The following is an 11,043-nucleotide window of genomic DNA, read 5'->3' as shown; positions in this document are numbered from 1 at the left end:
GCGTCCCTTCCCATGGGGACCCCCTGAGAGGAGACTGCAGGGGCCCCTGGGAGGCAGAGGAGCCCTGGGGCAGCGGTCCCTCTGAACAACAAGTGGGACCAGGGGCCGCGCTGTAAGGCCCCGACCCGGATGCCTCTGTCCTGGGTGTGGCCCGGACAGTTGCACGGGGCCTCACACTTAGAAGGACCCCGTGCTCGCTTTAAAGCTCTGCTGTGGTCATCTTGAAATTCTTGACCATCTTTGAACAAGGTTCCTACATTTTGATTTGCACAGGGCCCTGAAAATCATGTAGTCGGTCCTCTGACAGCCAATGCATTAGCACGTGCATCTTTTCTGAATTCCCCACAGCTCACCACCCCCACGGCCACTAACCCCAAACTGAGTCAGGACCCGCTCACTCACATACCGAGCGTTCTTGCAGCAGGCAGGCCTGTGCCTTTGGTTTTCCTGGACCCCGCCTAAGAGGCCCCTGACCTTTCAATTCTGTCCACCTACAGTCTATCTCCCTCACAGCAGGAGGATGCTTCCAACCTGGAAATCAGATCAGGCCCTTCCCTGCTCAAAACCCTCAAACACTTCCCAACCCACTTGAGATAAAATTCAAATACACGACCATGGTCTCTGAGGCCCAGCTTGACTGGTCACTGGCCATCTCTCCAATGACATCATCTACCACTTCCTCTCCTCTCTGCTCACTCGAGCCCCACTACTAACCTTCTCTCTTTCCTGCCTCCCTGCATTTGTACTTACAGTTCCCTGTCCTAGTTACGCCCTTCCCTAGCTCTTTGTGAGGCATGCTCCCTCATTGCATGCTATCTGTTGGCTTAGAGAGCACCTCCTCGAAGAGGCCTTTCTTGGTTCCCCATCTCACTGTCATTCATATCTCTACCTGCCTCATTTGTCTTCATATCACATTTCACAGTTATCATACTCAAAATCCCTCACGCTTAGGTTAGTTTTGATTGTCGCTCAACCTGTTATGGGAAGCACATTGATTGAAACCGCCCACCCTGGCCAGGCACCACAGTAACCATTTGCATGAGTTGTTTTATAACAGGAGGTCCTGGTAAGGAACAGGGAACTAATGAGCCTCCAGCAACCAGAGAGTTCAGGAAAGGTCAAAAGGAGACACCACCTGCCCAACCACCTCCCAGAATCCTTCTCTCCGGCATCCATCTTGGCTGAACAAAGCGTGCACCACCAGGAAGGACGCTGACTCAGAAGGATTGGCTAAAGACAACCCGGAAACTAATCCCATCACCATAAAACCCGAGACTGTGAGCCACGAGACAGAGCCGTTCTCCTGGGTTCCCTTACCCTCCTGCTCTCCACCCGGGTGCCCTTTCCCAATAAAATCTCTTGCTTTGTCAGTACATGTGTCTCCTCGGGGCAATTCATTTCTGAGTGTTAGACAAGAGCCCAGTTTCGGGCCCTGGAAGGGGTCCCCCTTCCTGCAATAAAGCCCTTTATAATGGAAGCTCCATGGGAACTAGGCCTAGGACTAATGCCTAGAAAAATGCCTGGTGTATAGTAGGTGCTTAAAAGCTGTCTCAAGTGACCAATGTTAAATGAATTAATGGGGAACAAAAAGGAAAACAATCAGACATAGAAATAGATAATCAGAGAAAATAAGAAAACAAATAATTTAAGTGACAGATCTGATCCAAACATATCAATAATTAGATGAGATGCTGAGCGTACTTACATTAAATGCTGATGGCCATTTCTTGTTGTGCAGTCACTAAGTCCTGTCTGATTCTTTGCCACCCTATAGAAGGAACCTCGCGAGGTTTCTCTGTCATTCACTGTCTCTCAGAGCTTGCTCAAACTCAAGTCCATTGAGTCAGTGATACTATCTAACATCTCATCCTCTGCCCTCCCTTTTCCATTTGTTTTCAGTCTTTCCCAGCATCGGGGTCTTTACCAAGGAGCTGGCTCTTTCCATCAGATGACCAAATATTGGAGCTTCAGCATTAGTCCTTCCAATGAATATTCATGGTTGATGGTCTAGATAACTCAATTAAAAGGAACAGGTCGACTGAGTGGATAAAACTGTAAAACTCTATTAAATGTTGCTTGTAAAAGAACACTATAAATTAAAGACATAAATAATTTGAAAGCAAATAAAAAAATACATGCCACCTAGAAAATAAGCATGAGAAGGCAAATGTGGTTATCTTATTTGACTTCATCCCCACCACCACCATGCCCCGCGCTGTTTTATTGAGATATAATTGATGAATAACGTGGTTATTTTCATATCAGGTAAAGGAGACTTCAAAACAAAGATTCTGACCAGAGATTAAGACATTTCATAATGATAATAGGGACAGTTCAGCAGGAAGACATAATGGTAATTGTGTATCTACCTAATAAATAGAGCTCCAAAATATAGGAAATGCAAGTTAACAGAATTAAAGAATGAAATACACAATATCACAGTTGCAGTAGGATATTATCATCTTCTCTCAGCAATTGCTAGAACTAGAAAACACTGCAGACAATACACAGATCTAAGGAACAGCACCACCCTTCTTGACTTGACTCCCAAACAGGACAGTAGACCCAACAACAGTAGACACATTCTATTCAGGTGACATGGGACACACAGATGGACCTATGACACACCACACGGTGGACTCACACAAGTCTCAACTCGTTCGAAAAGGTAAAGGATCGCACAGAATATTCTGTGACCATAACAAAACTGAATTACAAATCAATAACTGTGGGGAGTTTTACAGAAACTCTAAGTATCTGTAAATGAAAGTGTAAGCTGAATTCACAGGTCAGACCCAAAGAGAGGAAACTGAACGACTGATTTCCTGGGCCGCAGGAAGCCCACTGATCACGCTGACCCCAGGCCACCATGGCCCCCGAACCCCACGCCCGCCGTGACCCCGGCCCGCGCCCAGGCCGCCCCGCGCCCCACACGCCTTGTCCGTTGGCCCTCCGCCCTGCGCCTCCGACGCAGCTCGCACCGGGCGCTGCCATGGGGCCTGGGCCGGCTCTCCTGCTCCTGGGTCTGGGCCTGGGCCTGGGCTGTGGGCCTGGCCGCCAGCATCCGCCCCCGGCTCCCCCGCAGGCGCCCGGCTGGCCTTCCCCAGACCTCCCCGTCCTGACGCCCGCCTCGGTCCGTGGTTCCCCGTCCGAGACCCGGGCCCTCGTCCAGGCGCGGTGCCCGGAGGCCGCGCTCTGCTCGGCGAGGGCGTCCCTGGATCCTGGGGAGCGGGGCGCAGGCTTTGGCGGCCTTGGAGTCGGCCGCGCCCGCGTCAGCCTCCGGGCCCGCGCGGCCCCAGGCGGCGGCATCTTCCTGAGCGGCCGCCGCGGCCTCTGCCTGCCGGCCGGGCGTCCAGCGAGCCTCGCGCCGCGCTGCCTCCGCGCGCACGTCCAGCTGCGCGCCCGCCGCGCCGCCGCCGCCGCGCCCGCGCCCGCGCAGATGGACCTGCAGCTGTCCGCGCCCGGCGGCCGGCTCTCCCTGCGCTGGCTGTCCCGCCTGCCGCGCTCGCTCGGGCCTCTGGAGTGGACCTTCCGCCTCGGGCTGCTCGGGCCTGCGGCCGGCGAGCGCCACACGTTGCCCCGTCGGGCTCTGCACCGCGCCCGGCGCTCCTACCCGGGATTCGTGGCCCGAACCAAGTGTCCCACGGACGGACCCACCCCGGTCGTCTTAGAAGCTGTCAGCCCGAACAGCTCGGAACCCGCTGAGTCCTCGGTGTCCTGTCAGGTATCCCGCCCGTCGCTCTGTAAATTGGACCCTGTGCGGATTCATAGGAACGACGATAAACCGGTCCGACTGACCAGGGACATGGGAGACACCTTCAATGCAACAGTCATCCTCTTCTGTCCACTCCAACAGTACCATGAGCGGACGTGGTTTATCTTTCCCGTGCCCTATGTAGGAGCTGTGCCCGACTGGAATAAACCTATCCTTAACCCACCGGTCAAGTTAGCTGGATTTTCAACAGTGTTGACTCTACCCCCATATTCTTTACCTTGGGGGGTGTATTTGTTTAATTTAACGGTGGTTGTCAGAACGCAGGATCCCCAGGTTCCAGGGCAGAACGACTCAGATAGCATCTATGTCGTCATTTATAGACGTCCCCTGAATGCTGTTATTTCCGGGCCTTCCAACATCACAGTAAATTTCACAGATGGGGTGACTCTCAATGGAAATATGTCTTCTGATCCAGAGGAAACAGACCCTCTAGAGAGAGAGAGACTTAAGTTTCTCTGGTACTGTACCACAAACCCAAGAGACTATGATGGAGGAAACATAACAGTGATAAGCAAGGAAGTTTGTCTCCCGGAGCAGGTTGATCTCAAGTGGACGTTGGCCTCTGGTCCTATTCTCACACTTTCTCCAGGAACACTTCAAGGTGGCCGTGTATATTTTTTCAGACTGGTGATCCAGAAGACCGGCAGGTCAGCATTCGCTGATGCAACACTGCACGTGCTTCGGGGAGCCCCGGTAGCAAGCATTTCATGTGTTGAGAACTGTGACCGGGTTTTGGTTTTATCAGAGAGGTTCTCGTTGTCTCTGGATTGCACAGGTTGTACACCAGGCCGAGATGTCTACTGGTGGTCCATTCTGACGTCTTCAGGTCAGGAGGTGCCACTTGACTGGTCGGGGCAAACGTCAACAGGACGGAATGGTGCTTACATGTCTATAAAACCTTTTGCTTTCTGGAATTTCAGGGAAGATAAGTTTTGGATTTCTCTAAATGCGGCAACTTGGAGTGGAGTCACCTTGGCCTTAAGGTATCCTTTCGTTATTCGCCATGTCCCAGTAACCACAGACTGCAAAATTGTTCCAGAGAAAGGAATTTCCTTCATTACAAAGTTTGTTGTCATTTGTACTCGTTACAAGGATAAGAACATTGTTCCTACATATAAAATAATAGTTCCTGATGTACATGGTTTTGGTGCGATCAGTTCTGTGAAAGATAATAACTTTGGGTCCATCCTGTATTTGGGGAAGAATTGCACATCACCCCCTTCCTTTCTCCCTGTTGGTGTGTTGGACAGTCACTATGCCTTGAAAATAACTGCTCAGGCATATAATACCTCTCTGGGAGCTTTTTCTCAGGTTAACTTTTACGCCACTGCTGTGCGGCCTCCCACTGACGTAAACTCATCAATGACTGTGCTGGAGCACTTATCCAACTTTACTATGGGACCAAATTCCTCCCTGTCTACTTTGCTTCAACAGCAGGATTTTCTAAATGCAAGTTATTTAATATATGTAATAGCATCTGTCTTGAATAGCATGAAAACCGACATAAATCTGCAAGCTGACAAAATTAAACTGCGAGAACACCTTTTCAATCAGACACTCATTCTTCCTATAAACACTTTGGTGAATATTAGCCAGGTGGTCATGGCTGTTACTAAATTAACAGAGAAAACCTCTGAGATCAATGCATTCTCTCAGAAACTGGCCACAGTGAGGACTTGGCAAGCAAGCCAAGCCCTCCAAGATAGTCATCAGAGAGATAAGAGCATTTCTTCTGAGCAAATAGAAAGTGTGTGCACTGGAATATTAATAACCTTGTCTAATATCCTGAAACTGCTGGTTCATTATGAAGTCTTCGAAGAGCCTTTCCATGTGGTTGAATCTCTAGCAGACACGGTATTGGCTGTGAAAGTGCCAGAGAACGAGACCACTGCCTTGAGGACCTCCAACTTTAAAATGTATGTCAAGAAAACAGAAAAGTGGAATGTTACCAAGTTCTTCAGCACCCAGAAGCACTGTCAGAATTGCTTTTATCCCACCCTAAATGTGAACAGCATTCCTAGTCTGCCTGCCAACGCTCTGATTTCCACGATGTTTTGTGAATTTGTGGATGACCCTTTCCCTTGGCTAAATTATGGGGAAAACAGTTTGACCCAGGTGGTTGGATTCCGAATGACAGGAGTCGAGGCCACGGGTGATGTGATTGAGATCCCACCTGATGCAGTGGAAGTGTACCTCATCAGGAAAAACCTGAGCTTTGGAACTTTTAATCTCACGGTGGGACCCAGCTCAGAGCCTTATGCAGTGGATGAATCATTGACAAAGACGACAGGGGCATTTAGCTTTGTTGTGGACTGTACAGCAGGGAGGGACGTGTTGATCCACATCATGACAGAAGTGTCCGTGTTGTTCACGGTGTCTGTGTATGCGGGCCGTGAGATCACACCCAACTCTTTTATGACCAGCTACCTGGTGCCCCATAAAATCCCTCCAATTGCCAACGAGAGTGACCTGTTTGACCCGGAGTGTCCGGTGAAGGAGGCCCGAGTGGTCTGCCTCCCCGCGGCCCTGCTGCAGGTCATGGCTCAGCGAACCGATTCCTCCGAGTGCACCGTCACTGTGCTTCTACAGGCACCTCGTTTTGTCCTGAAACCCAATAACAAGTTGGTGAGAATTTCTGTTTTCAGCAGTGAATGCTTGGACATGTTTGGGATCCAGAGTGACTGGAGAGAAGATACCTGCATTGTTGGAGAGAAGACCACTTGGCAAAGAGTGCACTGTATCTGCAAGAACCCACGGCGGGCCAGACGGCAGCTGGATATCATCAAACAGGCCAACCTTCACCTGCGTACCCACTATTTGACAGCCAAGGTGATCGTGGTCCCTAACCCTGTGGATTTACAAGTGGAGGCGGTGAAGAACATCACCCAAAACCCTGTGACCCTCTTCACTGTACTTCTCATTTTGCTGTTGTACTTGGTCCTTGCCTTCTGGGCCTTGCACAGAGATGAAACGGACCAGTATCTTAGGAACCATGTGATAGTTCTGCTTGATAATGATCCTTATGATAACGTGTGTTACCTAGTCACTGTTTTTACAGGAAGCCGTTGTGGTTCTGGGACCAGGGCCAATGTCTTTATCCAACTGCATGGAACCAAAGGTAGCAGTGATGTGCACTGTTTAAGCCACCCACAATTTACAACTCTCTACCGAGGAAGCATCTGCACTTTCCTCCTAGCGACGAAAAAGGACTTGGGGGACATCCATTCCCTCCGTGTGTGGCACAACAACGAGGGCAGGTCCCCTGAATGGTATTTAAGTAGGGTCAAAGTGGAGAATCTGTTCAGCCGGCACATCTGGCTCTTCATGTGCCGAGAATGGCTTTCTATTGACACCTCTCTGGACCGAACCTTTCATGTAACCCCCCCAGATAAGCCTCTGAAGAAAATGGACTTTTTCCTCATAGATTTTAGTTACAAGCTGGGGAGAAGCCACTTGTGGTTCTCTGTTTTTTCTGGTGTCATTTCTGCACCGTTCAATAGGCTCCAGAGGCTGTCCTGTTGCTTAGCGATGTTATTGTCCACACTTCTGTGTAATATCATGTTCTTTAGTCTAGGCAAGGAGATCGAAGCAGATCCACAGGAGCAGAGGTACATCAGGTCGATGGTGATTGGATTGGAAAGTGCCTTTATTACCCTCCCTGTGCAACTAGTGATCACATCTTTGTTCATCTATTCCCAGAGGAGACCTCGGGTGACTCTAGGTGAGGTCACTCCTCAGATACATCCTTTGAAACCAGCAGCAAGTGAGCACTGGGAAGAACGATTGGGAAACTGGCATGCCTATGAAATTGACAAGGCAAGCTCCCAGGAGCCTGTGTCTAAGAGACATCGTGTGAAACCCAAGGCTTCTGTCAAGGTCACCTCTAACAGACAGCCCCTGGTCAAACAAGCAGAAAGCAAGGTCTCTCCCATCAAAAGCAAGGTCTCCCGTACCCAAAGCAAGGTCTCCAGAGTCCAAAGCAAGGTCACTCAAGCACAAAGCACGTTCTCCCACATCCAGGGAAGAAATATAAATACCAATGACCCAAATATTGAAGACAAAACAAATGTTTCTGATGAGGAGCAGACTCTCCAGCCAGGTTCGACAACCCTTAAAGAGAAGCCCAGAATGGTCCTGCCACAATGGTGTGTTTGTCTTGCCTGGCTCTTGGTGTTTCTTACCTGTGGCATATCCTCCTTCTTCATTATATTTTATGGACTGACTTATGGCCTCGAAAAGTCAACAGCATGGGTGTTTGCATCGATTTGTGCATTCATTCAGTCAGTCTTTCTAGTGCAGCCATCTAAAATCATATTCCTTTCAGCCTACAGAACACGGAAGGCCAAATACTGTAAAAACATTTCGTGGATCGGCAACAGCCGCTTCACTGAGATCAAGCTGCACAACATCCAGAAGGGTCCAGAAGAAATGGACAGACGCCACCGGTACGTCATGGAACTCCAAAACTCAAGGATGTACCAGCCTCTCACCCAAGATGAAATCACGATATTCAAAAGAAAGAAGAGGATCAAGAGAAGAGCTTTCCTGTTCCTGAGTTATATCCTCACCCACTTCATCTTTCTGGCTCTCTTGCTGAGCCTAGTGACAATCCTACGCCCCACTGACAGCTTTTACTACAGTCAGTTTATTCGTGACCAGTTCTCTGTGGATCTGGCAGGAGTGACCAGGCTGGAAGACATCTATCAGTGGCTGAACAGGGTGCTGTTGCCTCTGCTCCACAATGACCCAAATCCCACGTTTCTCCCTGACAGCGCCTCTAAAATCCTTGGCCTGCCGCTGATGAGGCAGGTGAGGGCGCAACCTGGGGAGATAACGTGTCTGCCGGCCAAGAAATTTGTGGAGGGCAGCCTCAAAGGAGAGATTCGCTGTCACCCCGAATATGGGATGCACCCAGAAGACACAAAAAACTACCCTGGGTCGTGGAATAAAGTTAGTAAGCGGGACACTGACAAGACGACCAAAGGGTTTACTTATAAGCCTCCAGGGAAGAGATGGGCGTACTCTTCCTATGGGCAGCTGCATACCTATGGCTCAGGAGGGTACGCCTTCTACTTTTTCCCAGCAGAGCAGCAGTTTAATTCCACACTGAGGCTCAGCGAACTCCAGAAAAGCCATTGGCTGGATGAGAAGACCTGGTCTGTGATTGTGGAACTGACCACCTTCAATCCAGACATCAGTCTCCTCTGTAGCATCTCGGTCATCTTCGAGGTCTCTCAGTTAGGTGTTGTGAACACTAGCCTGAATGCTCACTCCTTCTCGCTTGCTGATTTCGACAGAAAAAACTCAGCCGACTCAGCAGAAAATTACTTGTACTTGGCCATCTTCATTTTCTTCCTTGCCTACACTTTTGACGAGGTTTATGTAATCACACAAGAAAGGACTGCCTACGTGCAAAGTGTATATAATTGGCTCAACTTTGCTCTAAAATGCATCTTTGCCTTGTGGATGGTACTCTTTTTCAGGAAGCACTTCTTGGCCATCGGTGTCGTTCGGGCTTACCGGTCAAACCCCGAGGATTTCATTCCCTTTCATCCAGTGGCTCAAGTGGATCACATCATGAGGGTGATTTTGGGTTTCCTGGTATTTCTGACGATCCTGAAGACGCTCCGGTATTCCAGGGTCTTTTACGATGTGCGTCTGGCTCAGAGGGCCATCCAGATTGCCCTTCCCGGCATCTGCCACATGGCATTGGTGGTATCCGTGTATTTCTTTGTCTTCATGGCATTTGGCTACTTGGTATTCGGGCAACATGAATGGAACTACAGTGACATGATCCATGCCACCCAGACAATATTTTCCTACTGTGTCTCAGCTTTTCAGAACACAGAATTTTTCAATAACCGGGTTCTTGGTGTCCTCTTCCTCTCATCTTTCATGCTGGTGATGATCTGCATATTGATCAACTTATTTCAGGCAGTGATTTTGTCTGCCTACGAGGAAATGAAGCAACCTGTATATGAGGAGCCCTCGGAAGAGGCGGAAGCCATGACTTACCTGTGTCGCCGGCTAAGATCTGCTTTTTGCTGCCTTTGCTTCAAACCCAGGGCGCAAGACGAACCCAAGTTCCTCATCAACATGGTGTACGGGCAGCCAGAGAAGAACAGCCGCCGCTACCTGGGGCTGAAGACCAGAAACATTAATGGGAAGAAAATGGTCTACCTCGTCGTGTGATCCAGGACAGTCTCAAGACCCACAGGCAGGCTTCTCCCCAAGGCTCAGTTTCTGGGGTCAAGGAATGTTTAGTGGCTCAGTTGTGTGTTCTATCCGTGTCCTTCACAGTGCACACCCCCACCTCTGGACACGTCTGCAGTGGTGGCCTCCGCTCTTGGGACTTGAAAGGAGGGTCAAGGGCAGTGTGGCCTCTGCGGAGAGAGGAGGGCGACCATCTGTGAGTCCTGGGTTCATTTCCCTTTTTCTTAGAAGTTGCTGTCTTTGGCACCGACTGCCGTTTAGAGGGTTAGAGACCTAGATTTGGGGGAGGGAGCTATAAGGGCCCCCAGCCTCATCTCAGCTTGTCAGAAGCAGCAGGTGAATGCTCCTGCTGTGCCGGTCCCCCTCTCCCCGAGGCTGGGAGGCCAGAGCTAGTGGTTCCGGGCAGAGCCCAGGTCCCTCAGTCCTGCTGGCCCTTCCCTTGCTGATGGGACTGCAGAGCCTCCCTGCCACCTTAGTTCCACTACACACACTCCAGCTGGGCAGGGCGGGAGGGGCTTTATGAGGGTTCCCAGGAGTGGCCCATGTGCCTGGAAATGGAGGGATATGGACCAGAGCACAGCAATCTGAAGCTTCCCATCTGCTGCTTAAGGCCAGTGCAAGTTATGCATGTAACGTGTTTCTGGCCACGAGACATGACTTTTGTTAAACAAGAAGGTGTATATGTGTGTGTGCATGCTGTAGGGTTCACACTGAAAGGTAGTTAATGTTCTATGTAATGAGTGTAGCCATACATATATATCTCTCTCCAGGATTTGGGCTTTTGGTTATTGATGGCCTGGTGGGTTGTTTAGAACACATTGTATAAGAAAATTGGTTAACAGCTCCTGTATTTTCCACCCAAAGCATTTTCCTTATGTAAATGTCATGCTAAGCTTGATCAGAATTAAATATGTGATTCCTCTATGAGGCCTGTAGTGATTTCTGTGAGACAGGCACATATACAGATGGCTCCTGCCTTCCAAATGCAGTGCCAGGAAAGGGGATCAAATTGCAGGTGGTCACTGCTTTGACCCAAGTGTTTGTCACTCGCTTGG

The 11,043-nt window shown here is 49.8% G+C and overlaps 1 protein-coding gene across 1 annotated transcript; it reads left to right on the top strand.

Moving 5' to 3' along the window:
- Positions 1–5: 5 nt before the first annotated feature.
- On the top strand, positions 6–10,912 carry LOC110142705 (polycystin family receptor for egg jelly). Its single transcript, XM_070453515.1, has one exon. It carries the CDS (start codon positions 2,870–2,872, stop codon positions 9,965–9,967), a length of 7,098 nt encoding a protein of 2,365 aa, XP_070309616.1. The 5' UTR covers positions 6–2,869; the 3' UTR covers positions 9,968–10,912.
- Positions 10,913–11,043: the final 131 nt, after the last annotated feature.

The sequence above is a fragment of the Odocoileus virginianus genome, chromosome 23 (assembly GCF_023699985.2).
Source record: "Odocoileus virginianus isolate 20LAN1187 ecotype Illinois chromosome 23, Ovbor_1.2, whole genome shotgun sequence".
Taxonomy (NCBI): Eukaryota; Metazoa; Chordata; class Mammalia; order Artiodactyla; family Cervidae; genus Odocoileus; species Odocoileus virginianus.
The sequence above is the reverse complement of the archived record's forward strand: the minus strand, read 5'-3'. Positions and strand labels throughout refer to the sequence as shown.